At 41.0% G+C, this 22096-nt stretch overlaps 1 protein-coding gene and 1 pseudogene across 1 annotated transcript; both read left to right on the forward strand.

The window, feature by feature from the left end:
* Positions 1–1841: 1841 nt before the first annotated feature.
* On the forward strand, positions 1842–9842 carry LOC139571109 (immunoglobulin lambda-1 light chain-like; annotated as a pseudogene).
* Positions 9843–14029: 4187 nt separating this feature from the next.
* On the forward strand, positions 14030–18268 carry LOC139571152 (immunoglobulin lambda-1 light chain-like). The gene is made up of 4 exons (XM_071393758.1): positions 14030–14140; positions 14234–14562; positions 16675–16708; positions 17445–18268. Exons 1-4 carry the CDS (start codon positions 14101–14103, stop codon positions 17774–17776), a joined length of 735 nt encoding a protein of 244 aa, XP_071249859.1. The 5' UTR covers positions 14030–14100; the 3' UTR covers positions 17777–18268.
* Positions 18269–22096: the final 3828 nt, after the last annotated feature.

Below are 22096 nucleotides of genomic sequence, written 5' to 3' on the forward strand. Positions count from 1 at the left end.
CCCACCATAATTTGCTAATTAATTAATTAAAAATCCTACAATGTGATTTTCTGGAATTTTTTTTCTCATTTTGTCTGTCATAGTTGAAGTGTACCTATAATGAAAATTACAGGCCTCTCTCATCTTTTTAAGTGGGAGAACTTGCACAATTGGTGGCTGACTAAATACGTTTTTGCCACACTGTATAATGGAGGAGGGTAGAGGATATGTAGTGATTAATATAAACATCATGGATTATATAATGGAGGGTAGAGGATATGTGGTGATTAATATAAACATCATGGATTATATAATGGAGGAGGGTAGAGGATATGTGATTAATATAAACATCATGGATTATATAATGGAGGAGGGTAGAGGATATGTAGTGATTAATATAAACATCATGGATTATATAATGGAGGAGGGTAGAGGATATGTGGTGATTAATATAAACATCATGGATTATATAATGGAGGAGTGTAGAGGATATGTGGGGATTAATATAAACATCATGGATTATATAATGGAGGAGGGTAGAGGATATGTAGTGATTAATATAAACATCATGGATTATATAATGGAGGAGGTTAGAGGATATGTAGTGATTAATATAAACATCATGGATTATATAATGGAGGGTAGAGGATATGTGATTAATATAAACATCATGGATTATATAATGGAGGAGGGTAGAGGATATGTGATTAATATAAACATCATGGATTATATAATGGAGGAGAGTAGAGGATATGTGATTAATATAAACATCATGGATTATATAATGGAGGAGGGTAGAGGATATGTGATTAATATAAACATCATGGATTATATAATGGAGGAGAGTAGAGGATATGTGATTAATATAAACATCATGGATTATATAATGGAGGAGGGTAGAGGATATGTGGTGATTAATATAAACATCATGGATTATATAATGGAGGAGGGTAGAGGATATGTAGTGATTAATATAAACATCATGGATTATATAATGGAGGAGGGTAGAGGGTATGTAGTGATTAATATAAACATCATGGATTATATAATGGAGGAGGGTAGAGGATATGTAGTGATTAATATAAACATCATGGATTATATAATGGAGGAGGGTAGAGGATATGTAGTGATTAATATAAACATCATGGATTATATAATGGAGGAGGGTAGAGGATATGTGGTGATTAATATAAACATCATGGATTATATAATGGAGGAGGGTAGAGGATATGTGGGGATTAATATAAACATCATGGATTATATAATGGAGGAGGGTAGAGGATATGTGGTGATTAATATAAACATCATGGATTATATAATGGAGGAGGGTAGAGGATATGTGATTAATATAAACATCATGGATTATATAATGGAGGAGGGTAGAGGATATGTAGTGATTAATATAAACATCATGGATTATATAATGGAGGAGGGTAGAGGATATGTGGGGATTAATATAAACATCATGGATTATATATTGGAGCTGTGTTGAGGGTAGAGGATGGTGGAGGGTCAAAAGCAGAAAAAATATATTTGAGATAGTTTATCATACAGCCCATTTGCTTAAATAGTTGGGACACATTTAAAGTGACTTGTAGGCCAGTAAAGATCAATAATTATAATAGTTATATTAGAACTGTGGAAGTCTGTTAACCCCCAGACATGTCAATCAACTATGAGAGTAGCTAGTGATTGTAGAGGCCCCTCCCTCTGGTCCTACATGGCTTGGTGATAGGTTAACTGTAGAGGCCCCTCCCTCTGGTCCTCCCTGTCTGTCTCCTTATAGGTGTGATCTGCAGCCTCTCCTCTCCTCACACTCCAACCCTGCTCATCTCTCAGCTGGACAGTAAGGGCCGTTCACACCACACACTGACAACATGCTGGGGACACTCTGCACTCTCATCACTGCTCTAACATGTAAGGAGTCTGACTTCCTGGAGGTTTTACTTCCTGGTTTATTAATAATGAGTCTGTATGTTTCTCTTTACTACATGTCATCTTCTTATTTCCCAGGTGTCAGTGGTGTGACTGTGGTGACACAGAAGCCGCCTGTTGTAACGGTGAGCAAATTAGAGATTGCCACTCTGGACTGTAACCTGGGGACTGTTACTACTAGTGCTGCTCGTTGGTATAAACAGGTTCCAGGAGGAGTTCCTCAGTACGTGTTAAGGTTCTACCACGCTCATAGTGCTCCTACCTATGGCTCTGGTTTCTCCTCTCCTAAATTCACCTGATCATCAGTCTGAATCAGATTATCGTTTGATTATCAATACTGTGGAGGAGACAGACTCAGCAGTGTATTACTGTCAGACATATGATTCCTCTGTTAAAGTGTACGTATCACAGTGATATACACCATGACAAAAACCTCCCCACCAAACACTCACGTCTGCTTTCAGATATTCTGAAAATAGACACTAACTGAATGTCAAGTCATCCTGAACCAGTGTGTCTGCAGTAGGAGAACATTCCATGCTTGTGTTTTACACAAAACCCTTCACACATTTACTAGAATGTTGTCATTAACAATTACACCTAGTTGTCACAAAGCATGAATGATAGTGATATTCCAAAAGGTTCAGTCCTAACAGAAGACTCCATGTATCAGACAACCTCCATGATAGTCAGTCCCCTGGTTTACAGTAGAGACATATTACATCAACAGTCATTTAGTGATGTACTGTTAGTTCAGAACCCCACTATCAGGTCCATATAATATTATTATAATGTTATTATCTATATTATGACATGCTGATTTCAGTTAACTAACCAACACAACTCACATGAAACTAAATACTGCTCTTTTCAGTATAACCAAAATGATCACATATGGTTTGTTATACCAATCTAATATATATATATATTTTTGATAGTTGAATAGTTACAGTATGTTACGAATCCCTTTGGCCCGGCAGTCTAGGGGGGATTGTAACGAGACCCGTAACATAACACATGCAAATGATAGTAGTGAAAAAGTAACAGTGAGAACGAAATAACCACAGAAAACAATATTACCGTCAAACATTCATGGTTTATTTTTTAACACGCGGTAAAGGAGGGCAAGAAAAGGGGCTGAGCTGGACCCAAGGAAAGAAACAAATATCCAAAAACACCCCTAAGCTAGTCTAAACTACTTCAATACAGCTAACTAACTAACTAACCAAAAATACAGCGGGTGGTCCGCCCAGTTCTAACTAGTGTTCTTATACAAAGTATTCCTACGGGTAGTGTATGCCCATGGGCGACTTGTCTTGGTACCCCCTTTTCCCACCATCAAACAAACAGCCAAACACCATAACAAAACAATACTCACAGGGTAACAGACAAAGTGACATGTAGTTGCAAACCACAAGAGATCTAGAGAGAAATTGCATGACATAGAGATCGAACTCCAGAGAAAACAACTGACAGGGTTTTTAAACCAAGGGAAAGGGAATGTGATAGGGTAAGAGAAAAGGAGCAGGTGTCTTCTGATTAGCGACTGATTGGTGACTGATTGGGGAATGATGATTGCCACCTGTGAGGGGAGAAGGAGAGAAAAGAAATACACACAAAGGATACCTGTATCCGTAACACAGTAATTTAAATTGATCAGAAGTCCATCATTACAGAAGCTGATAGGCTTAGATATAGAGTTCCTTCCCTCTGCTCCTCCCTGTCTGTCTCCTTATAGGTGGGTCCTGCAGCCTCTCCTCTCCTCACACTCCCTCCCTGATCTCTCAGCTGGACAGTAAGGGCTGTTCACACCACACACTGACAACATGCTGGGGACACTCTGCACTCTCATCACTGCTCTAACATGTAAGGAGTCTGACTTCCTGGAAGTTTTATTTTCTAGTTTAGAAATAATGAGTCTGTATGTTTCTCTTTACTACATGTCGTCTTCTTATTTCCCAGGTGTCAGTGGTGTGACTGTGGTGACACAGAAGCCTCCTGTTGTGACAGTGAGGAAAGGAGAGACGGCCACTCTGGACTGTAACCTGGGGACTGTTGATAATAGAGACGGCCTCTCTGGACTGTAACCTGGGGACTGTTGATAATAGAGACGGCCTCTCTGGACTGTAACCTGGGGACTGTTGATAGCAGAGACGGCCACTCTGGAATGTAACCTGGGGACTGTTGATAGTAGAGACGGCCTCTCTGGACTGTAACCTGGGGACTGTTGATGATAGAGATTGGCACTCTGGACTGTAACCTGGAGACTGTTGATAGTAGAGATTGGCACTCTGGACTGTAACCTGGGGACTGTTGATAATAGAGACGGCCACTCTGGACTGTAACCTGGGGACTGTTGATGATAGAGATTGGCACTCTGGACTGTAACCTGGAGACTGTTGATAGTAGAGATTGGAACTCTGGACTGTAACCTGGGGACTGTTGATAATAGAGACGGCCAATCTGGACTGTAACCTGGGGACTGTTGATAATAGAGACGGCCACTCTGGACTGTAACCTGGGGGCTGTTGATAATAGAGACAGACACTATGGACTGTAACCTGGGGACTGTTGATAATAGAGACGACCACTCTGGACTGTAACCTGGGGACTGTTGATAATAGAGATGACCACTCTGGACTGTAACCTGGGGACTGTTGACAATAGAGATGACCACTCTGGACTGTAACCTGGGGACTGTTGACAATAGAGATGACCACTCTGGACTGTAACCTGGGGACTGTTGATAGTAGAGACGGCCACTAAGGACTGTAACCTGGGGACTGTTGATAATAGAGACGGACACTATGGACTGTAACCTGGGGACTGTTGATAATAGAGACGGACACTATGGACTGTAACCTGGGGACTGTTGATAATAGAGACGACCACTATGGACTGTAACCTGGGGACTGTTGATAAAAGAGACGGCCACTATGGACTGTAACCTGGGGACTGTTGATAATAGAGACGGCCACTCTGGACTGTAACCTGGGGACTGTTGATAATAGAGACGGCCACTATGGACTATAACCTGGGGACTGTTGATAATAGAGACGGCCACTCTGGACTGTAACCTGGGGACTGTTGATGATAGAGATGGCCACTATGGACTGTAACCTGGGGACTGTTGATGATAGAGATGGCCACTATGGACTGTAACCTGGGGACTGTTGATGATAGAGATGGCCACTATGGACTGTAACCTGGGGACTGTTGATAATAGAGACGGCCACTATGGACTGTAACCTGGGGACTGTTGATAATAGAGACGGCCACTCTGGACTGTAACCTGGGGTCTGTTGATGATAGAGATGGCCACTATGGACTGTAACCTGGGGACTGTTGATAATAGAGACGGCCACTATGGACTGTAACCTGGGGACTGTTGATAATAGAGACGGCCACTATGGACTATAACCTGGGGACTGTTGATAATAGAGATGGCCACTCTGGACTGTAACCTGGGGACTGTTGATGATAGAGATGGCCACTATGGACTGTAACCTGGGGACTGTTGATAATAGAGACGGCCACTCTGGACTGTAACCTGGGGACTGTTGATAATATAGACGGCCACTATGGACTGTAACCTGGGGACTGTTGATAATGGAGACGGACACTCTGGACTGTAACCTGGGGACTGTTGATAATGGAGAGAGACACTCTGGACTGTAACCTGGGGACTGTTGATAGTAGAGACGGCCACTCTGGACTGTAACCTGGGGACTGTTGATAATAGAGACGGCCACTCTGGACTGTAACCTGGGGACTGTTGATAGTAGAGAAGGCCACTATGGACTGTAACCTGGGGTCTGTTGATGATAGAGCAGGCCACTCTGGACTGTAACCTGGGGACTGTTGATAATAGAGACGGCCACTCTGGACTGTAACCTGGGGACTGTTGATAATAGAGACGGACACTATGGACTGTAACCTGGGGACTGTTGATAATAGAGACGACCACTATGGACTGTAACCTGGGGACTGTTGATAATAGAGACGGCCACTATGGACTGTAACCTGGGGACTGTTGATAATAGAGACGGCCACTCTGGACTGTAACCTGGGGACTGTTGATAATAGAGACGGCCACTATGGACTATAACCTGGGGACTGTTGATAATAGAGGCGGCCACTCTGGACTGTAACCTGGGGACTGTTGATGATAGAGATGGCCACTATGGACTGTAACCTGGGGACTGTTGATGATAGAGATGGCCACTATGGACTGTAACCTGGGGACTGTTGATGATAGAGATGGCCACTATGGACTGTAACCTGGGGACTGTTGATAATAGAGACGGCCACTATGGACTGTAACCTGGGGACTGTTGATAATAGAGACGGCCACTCTGGACTGTAACCTGGGGACTGTTGATGATAGAGATGGCCACTATGGACTGTAACCTGGGGACTGTTGATAATAGAGACGGCCACTATGGACTGTAACCTGGGGACTGTTGATAATAGAGACGGCCACTATGGACTATAACCTGGGGACTGTTGATAATAGAGAAGGCCACTATGGACTGTAACCTGGGGTCTGTTGATGATAGAGAAGGCCACTCTGGACTGTAACCTGGGGACTGTTGATAATAGAGACGGCCACTCTGGACTGTAACCTGGGTACTGTTGATAATGGAGACGGACACTCTGGACTGTAACCTGGGGACTGTTGATAATAGAGACGGCCACTCTGGACTGTAACCTGGGGACTGTTGATAATAGAGACGGCCTCTCTGGACTGTAACCTGGGGACTGTTGATAGTAGAGACGGCCACTCTGGACTGTAACCTGGGGACTGTTGATAATAGAGACGGCCACTATGGACTGTAACCTGGGGACTGTTGATAAGAGACGGCCACTATGGACTGTAACCTGGGGACTGTTGATAATATTGCTGTGTATAAACAGGTTCCAGGAGGAGTCCCTCAGTACGTGTTAAGGTGGTACCACACTGGTTGGAGCTCTGTAGAATATGGTTCTGGTTTCTCCTCTCATAAATTCACATCTAATCATCAGTCTAAATCAGATTATTGTTTGATTATTAACAATGTGGAGGAGACAGACTCAGCAGTGTATTACTGTCAGACTCAAAATGACTCTCGTATCACAGTAATATACACCATGACAAAAACCTCCTCACCAAATACACTCACTTCTGCTTCATGCGTGGCAGAGGGGTGAACTCTAAGAAGCAGCAGTTGATCAGTGATTATTATAGCAATATATACATGACACTGGGAGATCTGGAAATGTAACAACCATTCATTCCTGCATGTCAAAAAGATTATAAGAAGACATTGTCTGAAAGGAAACTGATGTTGTTTCTCTTGTTGTGATCATCATCATCATCATCATCATCATCATCATCATCATCATCATCATCATCAGGTCAAAACTGCATCATCTGGATATTGCTTTAACTGATGGATTGAAAAGGACCAGACACCAACAGCAGAATATGATGCTATTCTATATACTGTTACTTCATAGAGAGGAACTCTAGAAAAACCTGAGATGTTTGTAGAGAGAGTGAAGCTCTGTCTGAATGGGATGTTTCAGTTCCTGTCCTCTCAGTAGAGAGAGTGAAGCTCTGTCTGAATGGGATGTTTCAGTTCCTGTCCTCTCAGTAGAGAGTGAAGCTCTGTCTGAATGGATGTTTCAGTTCCCGTCCTCTCAGTAGAGAGAGTGAAGCTCTGTCTGAATGGATGTTTCAGTTCCTGTCCTCTCAGTAGTGAGAGTGAAGCTCTGTCTAAATGGGATGTTTCAGTTCCTGTCCTCTCAGTAGAGAGAGTGAAGCTCTGTCTGAATGGGATGTTTCAGTTCCTGTCCTCTCAGTAGAGAGAGTGAAGCTCTGTCTGAATAAGATGTTTCAGTTCCTGTCCTCTCAGTAGAGAGAGTGAAGCTCTGTCTGAATAGGATGTTTCAGTTCCTGTCCTCTCAGTAGAGAGAGTGAAGCTCTGTCTGAATAGGATGTTTCAGTTCCTGTCCTCTCAGTAGAGAGAGAGTGAAGCTCTGTCTGAATGGGATGTTTCAGTTACTGTCCTCTCAGTAGAGAGAGTGAAGCTCTGTCTGAATGGGCAGTTTCAGTTCCTGTCCTCTCAGTAGAGAGAGTGAAGCTCTGTCTGAATGGGATGTTTCAGTTACTGTCCTCTCAGTAGAGAGAGAGTGAAGCTCTGTCTGAATGGGATGTTTCAGTTACTGTCCTCTCAGTAGAGAGAGTGAAGCTCTGTCTGAATGGGATGTTTCAGTTACTGTCCTCTCAGTAGTGAGAGTGAAGCTCTGTCTGAATAGGATGTTTCAGTTCCTGTCCTCTCAGTAGAGAGAGTGAAGCACTGTCTGAATGGATGTTTCAGTTCCTCGCCTCTCAGTAGAGAGAGTGAAGCTCTGTCTAAATGGGATGTTTCATTCCTGTCCTTTCAGTAGAGAGAGTGAGGAGGTTATTGTACGGCCGTGTATACAAACTGAATCACTGTGGTATTCGGACCAGGAACCAAGCTCATTGTTACTGGTGAGTACCCTTCTAATGTTTTAATCTACTGAATATGTTTTGTTTCTAATACAGTGTTGGTCAGATATGTTTTATGTTTTAATTCATAAAATGTTAACTATATTTACTGACTTAATATTTTGCACCTGCTTAAATCCTTTCTGTTGTTTGTAAATTATTTTTAAAAGATTTAGGTCCAGAAACATTTTGATGACTGTGTTAATGTCTCTGGTTGGTCTGCTCTGTTCATGTTTTATCATGAATATCTTGTGTTTCTGTTGTCTGTATAACTCAATGTAAAGGAGATATTTCATCTCAAAGGGTTTCATCCAGATCAAATTCTCAGAATATACATTTAAACAATCACATTTATTTCTCAATTATTTTAATTTTATTTTAACAATGTGCACATTTCGTTCAGCTTTTAGCATTTTAGTCTTCCAGAGCTCTGATGTAATATTATAAATAATGTATTAATAAATTGCTCTGTCTCTCATTTTAACACCTTAACACCGTATGATTCCTATTATCAATATCATTGTAAACATCATGAAGAGCAGTTCTCTATATAATTGCTCTTAATGCAAGGTGTATTGGTAATGATACCAACATCTACTGAAATATAAACTGTTATCCATTGTGTTTTCTTCTCATCCCATCCGTTGACTACTTTCTACAGATGGAGATCTGGCTACACCTGCTGTGACCCTGTTCCCTCCATCCACTGAAGACCTCAAGTCCAGCAGAGCAACACTGGTGTGTCTGACTAGTAACCTGTCTCAGAAGTCCAAGGGGTTGGCAGATGTCAGCTGGATGTCTAACGGTGAATCAGTGACAGAAGATGTTTCTACCAGCCCTGCTGAGCAGCAACCAGACAAAACCTTCAAGATCAGCAGCTATCTGACCATTCAGACTGCAGACTGGGACAAGGACCTGCTGTTCACATGTAAAGTGTCGTTGGGGTCAACATTCTCTGAGAAAGAGATCAGAAAGACTAGTTGTAGTCTGTAAATCAATAGTTTCAGACAATCAATACAACTGGTAGTTTGTTATAGCTTCACAGCGAGTGCAGCTGTTATTTTGTTAGAATGTTTAAGTTGTGTTTTGATCCTTGCTTTGCTGTTAAATATAGAAGTTAAAATTTTAACCACATGGATGATATTGGGCTGAAGTCTGAATGCAGCAGTGAATAGTATGACAATAACCAATGTGATGTCAAATAGTTGTTGAGGGTTGTTTCTCATGACAAGTTACTATTGATGCATTCACTGTACTGGCATCATGTTCTCTAAAACATAACATCTGAAACACTGTCATGATGACTAGGTCTCTCTACTGTTGTGAAATAAGTTGAATTATTAATGTATAATAGAGGAGTAGTTGGAGCTTTGCTGTATTGTGGATATTAAATAAAGAACATTCTAAAGAACAAGTGTTTGTATTTGAGCATGTTGATGAACATCAGTGTTAGCAGCACTAAATGATAGTGCATCTGGATAACGACTGTTTAAATTCAACCAAGACAGAAGAGCCCAGAATCCTTACCTGCTTTATTATCATAACAAGGATTCTGACCAACCAGAGATGACCTAACAGTTGACTGTAGCCTTACATGAGGATGCAGGATTGCCAGGTCAATGTTTAGAGAGTTAGAAGCTGCCATTATTACATGGTATAAACTGTTCTCGAATATTAACATTAGATGTTGGACTCAGTATCATTTCAGCATTAATTACAACTGTATAGGTCTGGTCTTCACTTATTCTCCCACTGACATCAATCCATGACTGAGTGAACAACAGGAACAGCTGTCTGTAGACCACTGGTTTCAGTCCCACCCAAAGACCAGCTGATAGTTTCATGTCTACTATCTCTAGTCATCAGAGTCATTCACCAGGGACGTGTTCTAGTTCTGACACTGAGTTACAGGCAGTGATGTGTTGTTCCCCTTCTCCCCCAGGACACACCTGCTTCCCCTCCCCTCCCCCTCCTCTCCTTATTTATAGCTTCATGTAAATGAAGGGGTTGTTTTACCTCCTCTCAGAACTGTGTGTGTGGGGGGGGGGAGAACAAAAAACTGAGACTATGTCCCTAATTGCACTCTATTCCCTTTACAGTGCACTACTTTTGATAAAGGCCCATTGGGTTCTGGTCAACAGTAGTGCACTATTAAGGGAATAGGGAGACATCCTGAGTACCTCATCATTATGTTGGTCTTGTGTAGAACTAGTATAGGATAATAAACTCCATTCATGGTTTGATGGAGGTAGGAGATTAGATACCTCATCATTATGTTAGTCCTGTGTAGAACTAGTATAGGATAATAAACTCCAGTTATGGTTTGATGGAGGTAGAATATGAGTCAGTGAAGGACAGGGCCTCATGTAGAGCAATGAGAGTAGCTGGTGATTGGTTAACTGTAGAGGCCCCTCCCTCTGGTCCTCCCTGGCTGTCTCCTTATAGGTGGGTCCTGCAGCCTCTCCTCTCCTCACACTCCAACCCTGCTCATCTCTCAGCTGGACAGTAAGGGCCGTTCACGCCACACACTGACAACATGCTGGGGACACTCTGCACTCTCATCACTGCTCTAACCTGTAAGGAGTCTGACTTCCTGGAGGTTTAACTTCCTGTTTTATTATTAATGAGTCTGTATGCTTCTATTTACTACATGTCATCTTATTTCCAAGGTGTCAGTGGTGTGACTGTAGTGACACAGAAGCCTCCTGTTGTGACAGTGAGCAAAGGAGACACGGCCACTATGGACTGTAACCTGGGGACTGTTCAGAATAGTGCTGCTCGTTGGTATAAACAGGTTCCAGGAGGAGTTCCTCAGTTTGTTTTATATTTCTACCACGCTCATAGTGCTCCTACCTATGGTTCTGGTTTCTCCTCTCCTAAATTCACATCTGATCATCAGTCTAAATCAGATTATCGTTTGATTATTAATACTGTGGAGGAGACAGACTCAGCAGTGTATTACTGTCAGACATGGGACAGCTCTGTTAGTGAGCACGTATCACAGTGATATACACCATGACAAAAACCTCCTCACCAAACACACTCACTTCTGCTTTCAGATGTTCTGAATATAGACACTAACTGAATGTCAAGTCATCCTGAACCAGTGTGTCTGCAGTAGGAGAACATTCCATGCTTGTGTTTTACACAAAACCCTTCACACATTTACTAGAATGTTGTCATTAACAATTACACCTCGTTGTCACAAAGCATGAATGATAAAGTGATATTCCAGAAGGTTCAGTCCTAACAGAAGACTCCATGTATCAGATAACCTCCATGATAGTCAGTCCCCTGGTTTACAGTAGAGACATATTACATCATCAGTCATTTAGTGATGTACTGTTAGTTCAGAACCCCACTATCAGGTCCAGATAATATTATTATTATGTTATTATCTATATTATGACATGCTGATTTCAGTAAACCAACCAACACAACTCACATGAAACTAAATACTGCTCCTTTCAGTGTAACCAAAATGATCCCATATGTTTTTTTTAGTCCAATATAAAATATATATATTTTTGATAGTTGAATAGTTACAGTCATTTAAATTGATTAAATGTCCATCATACAGAAGCTGATAGGGTGAGATATAGAGGCCCCTCCCTCTGGTCCTCCCTGGTTTGGTGATAGGTTAACTACAGAGGCCCCTCCCAGTGGTCCTCCCTGTCTGTCTCCTTATAGGTGGGTCCTGCAGCGTCTCCTCTCCTCACACTCCAACCCTGCTCATCTCTCAGCTGGACAGTAAGGGCCGTTCACACCACACACTGACAACATGCTGGGGACACTCTGCACTCTCATCACTGCTCTAACATGTAAGGAGTCTGACTTCCTGGAGGTTTATCTTCCTGTTTTATTAATGAGTCTGTATGTTTCTCTTTACTACATGTCTTCTTATTTCCCAGGTGTCAGTGGTGTGACTGTGGTGACACAGAAGCCTCCTGTTGTGACAGTGAGGAAAGGAGAGATGGCCACTCTGGACTGTAACCTGGGGACTGTTACTACTAGTGCTGCTCGTTGGTATAAACAGGCTCCAGGAGGAGTTCCTCAGTTTGTTTTACAGTGGTACCACACTGGTTGGAGCTCTGTAGATTATGGTTCTGGTTTCTCCTCTCCTAAATTCACATCTGATCATCAGTCTAAATCAGATTATCGTTTGATTATTAACAATGTGGAGGAGACAGACTCAGCAGTGTATTACTGTCAGACATGGGACAACTCTGTTAAAGAGAACGTATCACAGTGATATACACCATGACAAAAACCTCCTCACCAAACACACTCACTTCTGCTTTCAGATGTTCTGAATATAGACACTAACTGAATGTCAAGTCATCCTGAACCAGTGTGTCTGCAGTAGGAGAACATTCCATGCTTGTGTTTTACACAAAACCCTTCACACATTTACTAGAATGTTGTCATTAACAATTACACCTAGTTGTCACAAAGCATGAATGATAAAGTGATATTCCAGAAGGTTCAGTCCTAACAGAAGACTCCATGTATCAGACAACCTCCATAATAGTCAGTCCCCTGGTTTACAGTAGAGACATATTACATCAACAGTCATTTAGTGATCTACTGTTAGTTCAGAACCCCACTATCAGGTCCAGATAATATTATTATAATGTTATTATTATACATATTATGACACGCTGATTTAAACTAACTAACATAACTGAGAAGAAACAAAATACTGATCTGCAACATAAAATATCCAATATGTTTATGAAATAGTCTTCTCTCAAATATTTCCATTTTTTATAGTTTAATAGTGACTCTAATTGAAATGTATGTCATAATAATGAAAATATAGGATATAGATATAGTATATAGATATAGTATATAGATATAGTATATAGATATAGTATATAGATATAGGATATAGATATAGTATATAGATATAGGATATAGATATAGGATATAGATATAGTATATAGATATAGTATATAGATATAGGATATAGATATAGTATATAGATATAGTATATAGATATAGTATATAGATATAGTATATAGATATAGGATATAGATATAGGATATAGATATAGTATATAGATATAGTATATAGATATAGTATATAGATATAGGATATAGATATAGTATATAGATATAGGATATAGATATAGGATATAGATATAGTATATAGATATAGTATATAGATATAGTATATAGATATAGGATATAGATATAGTATATAGATATAGTATATAGATATAGTATATAGATATAGGATATAGATATAGGATATAGATATAGTATATAGATATAGTATATAGATATAGGATATAGATATAGTATATAGATATAGTATATAGATATAGTATATAGATATAGTATATAGATATAGGATATAGATATAGTATATAGATATAGTATATAGATATAGGATATAGATATAGTATATAGATATAGTATATAGATATAGTATATAGATATAGTATACGTCCAGATATTATTTAGAAATCTGTCTGTTGGTCTTGTGAAGACCCAGATACAGTATGTTTGAGAGTAGATAGTGAATGGTTAACTGTAGAGGCCCCTCCCTCTGGTCCTCCCTGTCTGTCTCCTTATAGGTGGGATCTGCAGCCTCTCCTCTCCTCACACTCCAACCCTGCTCATCTCTCAGCTGGACAGTAAGGGCCGTTCACACCACACACTGACAACATGCTGGGGACACTCTGCACTCTCATCACTGCTCTAACATGTATGTTTTCATTAACGTTTTTATTTTTAACTTTGAGTCATACTTTGTATATTTACATATATATGTCTCATGGTGATTGTGATGTGTCAACAGGTGTTCATGGTGTCATTGTGTTGACCCAGAAGCCGTCTGTCCAGACCAAAACCACAGGAGAGGAGGTCACTATGGACTGTAACATTGGCAGATTTGATGGAAACTATGTCCGTTGGTATAAACAGGTTCCTGGTGGGGTTCCTCAATATGTTCTGAGCTTTATTGACGATGACAGTTCTTCTGAATATTATGGGCCAGGTTTCTCCTCTAGTCGGTTCAACTCTGAATCCACCTCAGACTTAGATGATCAGTTCATCATTAAACAGGTAGAGGCAGGAGACTCAGCAGTGTATTACTGTCAGACGTATGATGATTCTGCTGAAGCGTTCATATCACAGGGATTTACACAATGACAAAAACCTCTGACTGCAACACTTCTGCTTTTTGACTGAAAGAGGCACAAGACTTTAATCAGAGGTGTCAGTTCAAGTGAATCCATGATTATTGATTACAATGAGATAAAGGATCATTCAAATACATTGTCTGAACATCATCATGATCACAATCATCATCATCATCAAGTCAACACTGCATCAGATGGATATTGCTCAAAAGGACCAGACACCAACATCAGAATATTATGCCATTCTATATACTGTTACTTCATAGAGAGGAACTCTAGAAAAGCCTGAGATGTTTGTAGAGAGAGTGAAGCTCTGTCTGAATGGGATGTTTCAGTTCCTGTCCTCTCAGTAGAGAGAGTGAAGCTCTGTCTGAATGGGATGTTTCAGTTCCTGTCCTCTCAGTAGAGAGAGTGAAGCTCTGTCTGAATGGGATGTTTCAGTTCCTGTCCTCTCAGTAGAGAGAGTGAAGCTCTGTCTGAATGGGATGTTTCAGTTCCTGTCCTCTCAGTAGAGAGAGTGAAGCTCTGTCTAAATGGGATGTTTCATTTCCTGTCCTCTCAGTAGAGAGAGTGAAGCTCTGTCTGAATGGGATGTTTCATTTCCTGTCCTCTCAGTAGAGATAGTGAAGCTCTGTCTAAATGGGATGTTTCATTTCCTGTCCTCTCAGTAGAGAGAGTGAAGCTCTGTCTAAATGGGATGTTTCATTTCCTGTCCTCTCAGTAGAGAGAGTGAAGCTCTGTCTAAATGGGATGTTTCATTTCCTGTCCTCTCAGTAGAGAGAGTGAAGCTCTGTCTAAATGGGATGTTTCAGTTCCTGTCCTCTCAGTAGAGAGAGTGAAGCTCTGTCTGAATGGATGGTTCAGTTCCTGTCCTCTCAGTAGAGAGAGTGAAGCTCTGTCTGAATGGGATGTTTCAGTTCCTGTCCTCTCAGTAGAGAGAGTGAAGCTCTGTCTAAATGGGATGTTTCAGTTCCTGTCCTCTCAGTAGAGAGAGTGAAGCTCTGTCTGAATGGGATGTTTCAGTTCCTGTCCTCTCAGTAGAGAGAGTGAAGCTCTGTCTAAATGGGATGTTTCAGTTCCTGTCCTCTCAGTAGAGAGAGTGAAGCTCTGTCTGAATGGGATGTTTCAGTTCCTGTCCTCTCAGTAGAGAGAGTGAAGCTCTATCTGAATCGGATGTTTCAGTTCCTGTCCTCTCAGTAGAGAGAGTGAAGCTCTGTCTGAATGGGATGTTTCAGATCCTGTCCTCTCAGTAGTGACAGTGAAGCTCTGTCTAAATGGGATGTTTCAGTTCCTGTCCTCTCAGTAGTGACAGTGAAGCTCTGTCTAAATGGGATGTTTCAGTTCCTGTCCTCTCAGTAGAGAGAGTGAAGCTCTGTCTAAATGGGATGTTTCAGTTCCTGTCCTCTCAGTAGAGAGAGTGAAGCTCTGTCTAAATGGGATGTTTCAGTTCCTGTCCTCTCAGTAGAGAGAGTGAAGCTCTGTCTGAATCGGATGTTTCAGTTCCTGTCCTCTCAGTAGTGAGAGTGAAGCTCTGTCTGAATGGGATGTTTCAGTTCCCGTCCTCTCAGTAGTGACAGTGAAGCTCTGTCTGAATGGGATGTTTCAGTTCCTGTCCTCTCAGTAGAGAGAGTGAAGCTCTGTCTGAATGGGCAGTTTCAGTTCCTGTCCTCTCAGTAGAGAGAGTGAAGCTCTGTCTGAATGGGGTGTTTCAGTTCCTGTCCTCTCAGTAGAGAGAGTGAAGCTCTGTCTGAATGGATGTTTCAGTTCCTGTCCTCTCAGTAGAGAGAGTGAAGCTCTGTCTGAATGGGATGTTTCAGTTCCTGTCCTCTCAGTAGTGAGAGTGAAGCTCTGTCTGAATGGGATGTTTCAGTTCCTGTCCTCTCAGTAGAGAGAGTGAAGCTCTGTCTGAATGGGCAGTTTCAGTTCCTGTCCTCTCAGTAGAGAGAGTGAAGCTCTGTCTGAATGGGCAGTTTCAGTTCCTGTCCTCTCAGTAGAGAGAGTGAAGCTCTGTCTGAATGGGATGTTTCAGTTCCCGTCCTCTCAGTAGAGAGAGTGAGGAGGTTTTTGTACGGCCATGTATACAAACTGAATCACTGTGGTATTCGGACCAGGAACCAAGCTCATTGTTACTGGTGAGTACCCTTCTAATGTGTTAATCTACAGAATAGGTTTTGGTTCTAATATACTGTTGGTCAGATATATATATATTTTTTAAAATGTTTATTTAATAAAATGTCATTTAAATTCACTGATTTAATATTTTGCACCTGCTTTAATCCTGTCTCGTATGTTGTTTGTAAATGACTTATGAAACAGTTTGATGACTGTGTTAATGTCTCTGGTTGGTCTGCTCTGTTCATGTTTAATCATGAATATCTTGTGTTTCTGTTGTCTATATAACTCAATGTAAAGAGATCTTTCATCTCAAAGTGTTTAATCATGAATATCTTGTGTTTCTGTTGTCTATATAACTCAATGTAAAGGAGATCTTTCATCTCCAGAAATTTTATCCAGCTCAATTTCTTAGACAAATATATATATATATTTTTTAATCCCATTTCCTTGTGAATTATTTGTATTTTATATTTAAAATGACCACATTTCGTTCATCTTTTAGCATTTTAGTCTTCCAGAACTGTGATGTAATATTATAAATAATGTATTAATAAATTGCTCTGTCTCTCATTTTAACACCTTAACACCGTATGATTCCTTCTATCAGTATCATTGTAAACATCATGAAGAGCAGTTCTCTATATAATTGCTCTTAATGCAGGGTGTATTGGTAATGATACCAACATGTACTGAAATATAAACTGTTATCCATTGTGTTTTCTTCTCATCCCATCCGTTGACTACTTTCTACAGATGGAGATCTGGCTACACCTGCTGTGAATCTGTTCCCTCCATCTACTGAAGACCTCAAGTCCAGCAGAGCAACACTGGTGTGTCTGACTAGTAACCTGTCTCAGAGGTCCAAGGGGTTGGCAGATGTCAGCTGGATGTCTAACAGTGAATCAGTGACAGAAGATGTTTCTACCAGCCCTGCTGAGCAGCAACCAGACAAAACCTTCAAGATCAGCAGCTATCTGACCATTCAGACTGCAGACTGGGACAAGGACCTGGTGTTCACATGTAAAGTGTCGTTGGGGTCAACATTCTCTGAGAAAGAGATCAGAAAGACTAGTTGTAGTCTGTAAAACAATAGTTTCAGACAATCAATACAACTGGTAGTTTGTTATAGCTTCACAGCGAGTGAAGCTGTTATTTTGTTAGAAATTTTGTTGTTTAAGTGATGATTTGATCCTTGCTTTGCTGTTAAATATATAAGTTAAAATCCTAACCACATGGATGATATTGGGCTGAAGTCTGAATGCAGCAGTGAATATTATGACAATAACAAATGTAATGTCAAATAGTTGTTGAGGGTTGTTTCTCATGACAAGTTACTATTGATGCATTCACTGTACTGGCATCATGTTCTCTAAAACATTACATCTGAAACACTGTCATGATGACTAGATCTCTCTACTATTGTGAAATGAGTTGAATTACTAATGATTAATAGAGGAATAGTTAGAGCTTTGTTGTATTGTGGATATTAAATAAAGAACATTCTAAAGAACAAGTGTTTGTATTTGAGCATGTTGATGAACATCAGTGTTAGCAGCTCTAAATGAGGGTGAATCTGGATAATGATTGTTTAAATTGAACCAAGACAGAAGAGCCCAGAATCCTTACCAGGTTTATTATCATAAGAAGGATTGTGACCAACCAGAGATGACCTAACAGTTGACTGTAGCCTTACATTGAACAGCCTGTGGTTATTATGATGGAAATGTAGGCATAATTTTTCACAGCACTGATTGAGGGGGAATCTGGAAACTAATGAACCAAGTTAGAGGAGGATGGAGGGATGTGGAGTTGAACCAGGGACCCTTGGAGACACGGAGGATGGAGAGAAAGTTACAGAAGTTAGGCTGAGAGAAAGAGAAGCATCCAGGTATTTCAGACTAAAACACCGGCCTCCATTTTAACCAAGGATGCAAGAATGACAGGTCAATGTTTAGAGAGTTTGAAGCTGCCATTATTACATGGTTTAAACATTTCTCTAGTATTAACATTAGATGTTGGACTCAGTATCATTTCAGCATTAATTACAACTGTATAAGTCTGGTCTTCACTTATTCTCCCACTGACATCAATCCATGACTGAGTGAACAACAGGAACAGCTGTCTGTAGACCACTGGTTTCAGTCCCACCCAAAGACCAGCTGATAGTTTCATGTCTACTATTTCTAGTTATCAGAGTCATTCACCAGGGACGTGTTCTAGTTCTGACACTGAGTTACAGGCAGTGATGTGTTGCTCCCTTTCTCTCTCAGGACACACCTGCTTCCCCCTCCTCCCCTTATTTATAGCTTCATGTAAATTAAGAGGTTATTTTTTGCTCTGAGGGGGGATTGAGTTACTCATTGTTCTTGACCTGCTCTGAAGAGGGACTGAGTAACTCATCGTTCTAGACCTGCTCTGAGGGGGGACTGAGTTGCTCATTGTTCTAGACCTGCTCTGAGGGGGGATTGAGTTACTCATTGTTCTAGACCTGCTCTGAGGGAGGACTGAGTTACTCATTGTTCTAGACCTGCTCTGAGGGGGGACTGAGTTACTCATTGTTCTTGACCTGCTCTGAGGAGGGACTGAGTTGCTCATTGTTCTGGACCTGCTCTGAGGGGGGACTGAGTTACTCATCGTTCTAGACCTGCTCTGAGGGGGGACTGAGTTGCTCATTGTTCTGGACCTGCTCTGAGGGTGGACTGAGTTACTCATTGTTCTAGACCTGCTCTGAGGGGGGACTGAGTTACTCATTGTTCTAGACCTGCTCTGAGCCTATGCCCTCCAAGGCCCACCCATGGCAGCACCCCTGCCCAATCATGTGAAATCCACAGATTGGGGCCTAATTTATTTATTTCAATTGGCTGATTTCCTTATGTGAACTGTAACTCAGCAAAAATTTTGAAATTGTTGCATGTTGTGTATATATTTTTGTTCAATATAATATTATTATTAGAACTGTGGAAGTCTGTGAACCCCCAGATATGTCAATCAACAATAAAAGTCGCTGGTGATTGGTTACCTGCAGAGGCCCCTCCCTCTGGTCCTCCCTGTCTGTCTCCTTATAGGTGGGTCCTGCAGCCTCTCTTCTCCTCACACTCCAACCCTGCTCATCTCTCAGCTGGACAGTAAGGGCCGTTCACACCATACACTGACAACATGCTGGGGACACTCTGCACTCTCATCACTGCTCTAACATGTAAGGAATTTACTGTATGTTCAATCTGAATCTAAAAACAATGCCATTGAAGTTTTACATTCATGTCTGATAAATTGTCTTAATAAATTGTGTGTTTAATTCCCACAGATGTCAGTTGCCAGAAAGCAGTGACACAGACACCTTCAGTACTGACTGTCAGTACAAAGGGGACTGCTACTTTTTACTGTGACATTACCAAACATGAAAGCAATTATGTAAGCTGGTATAAACAGGTTCCAGGAGGAGCTCCTCAGTATGTGTTAAGGTTTTACCGTACTCATGCCTCTCCTGATGAATATGGTTCTGGTTTCTCCTCTGATCGTTTCACATCTAAAGCCACGTCTGATAAGGATTATCAGTTTATAATCAGTAATGTGGAGGAGACAGACTCAGCAGTGTATTACTGTCAGACTCAGAATGATTCTCCTCATGCGCAAGTATCACAGTGATATACACCATGACAAAAACCTCCCCACCAAACACACTCACTTCTGCTTTCAGATGTTCTGAATATAGACACTAACTGACTGTCAAGTCATCCTGAACCAGTGTGTCTGCAGTAGGAGAACATTCCATGCTTGTGTTTTACACAAAACCCTTCACACATTTACTAGAATGTTGTCATTAACAATTACACCTAGTTGTCACAAAGCATGAATGATAAAGTGATATTCCAGAAGGTTCAGTCCTAACAGAAGACTCCATGTATCAGACAACCTCCATGATAGTCAGTCCCCTGGTTTACAGTAGAGACATATTACAACAGTCATTTAGTGATCTACTGTTAGTTTAGAACCCCACTATCAGGTCCAGATATTCTCATTATGTTATTATCTATATTATGACATGCTGATTGCAGTAAGCTTACCAACATAACTCATGTTATGTTCTGTTAATTACTGATGCCCCCTTTAAGAATGGAGCACCCTTGGTCATGCGCAGTGTTGTTCTATGTTATTCTGGTACTAACTCGTTTTAGTAAATGTGAAGCTCCAGTTCCATTTCTTGTATTCAGAGTCTTTCTTATTATATGAATAAGTAATAAGACACTACAACTCACATGAAACTAAATACTTCTCTTTTCAGTGTAACCAAAATGATCCCATATAGTTTGTTATACCAATCTAAAATATATATATTTTTGATAGTTGAATAGTTACAGTATGTTACGAATCCCTTTGGCCCAGCAGTCTAGGGGGGATGGTAACGAGACCCGTAACATAACTCATGCAAATTATAGTAGTAAAAAAGTAACAGTGAGAACAAAATAACCACGGACAACTAAATTACCATCAAGCACTAAGGGTTTATTTTTAAACACGTGGTGAAGGAGGGCAGGAAAAGGGGCTGAGCTGGACCCAAGGAAAGAAACAAATATCCAAAAACACCCCTAAGCTAGTCTAGCCTACTTCAATACAGTTAACTAACTAACCAAAAATACAGCGGGTGGTCCGCCCAGTTCTAACTAGTGTTCTTAGACAAAGTATTCCTACAGGTAGTGTATGCCCATGGACGACTTGTCTTGGTACCCCCTTTTCCCACCATCAAACAAACAGTCAAACACCATAACAAAACAATACTCACAGGGTAACAGACAAAGTGACATGTAGTTGCAAACCACAAGAGAACTAGAGAGAGATTGCATGACATAGAGATCGAACTCCAGAGAAAACAACTGACAGGGTTTTAAACCAAGGGAAAGGGAATGTGATGGGTAGGAGAAAAGGAGCAGGTGTCTTCTGATTAGCGACTGATTGGTGACTGATTGGGGAATGATGATTGCCACCTGTGAGGGGAGAAGGAGAGAAAAGAAATACACACACAGGATACACACACACAGGATACCTGTATCTGTAACACAGTAATTTAAATTGATCAGAAGTCCATCATTACGGAAGCTGATAGGCTTAGATATAGAGGCCCCTCCCTCTGGTCCTCCCTGTCTGTCTCCTTATAGGTGGGTCCTGCAGCCTCTCCTCTCCTTACACTCCAACCCTGCTCATCTCTCAGCTGGACAGTAAGGGCCGTTCACACCACACTCTGACAACATGCTGGGGACACTGCACTCTTATCACTGCTCTAACATGTATGGAGTCTGACTTCCTGGAGGTTTTACTTCCTGTTTTATTAATAATGAGTCTGTATGTTTCTCTTTACTACATGTCGTCTTCTTATTTCCCAGGTGTCAGTGGTGTGACTGTGGTGACAC

Source organism: Salvelinus alpinus, chromosome 1 (genome assembly GCF_045679555.1).
Source record: "Salvelinus alpinus chromosome 1, SLU_Salpinus.1, whole genome shotgun sequence".
NCBI lineage: Eukaryota > Metazoa > Chordata > Actinopteri > Salmoniformes > Salmonidae > Salvelinus > Salvelinus alpinus.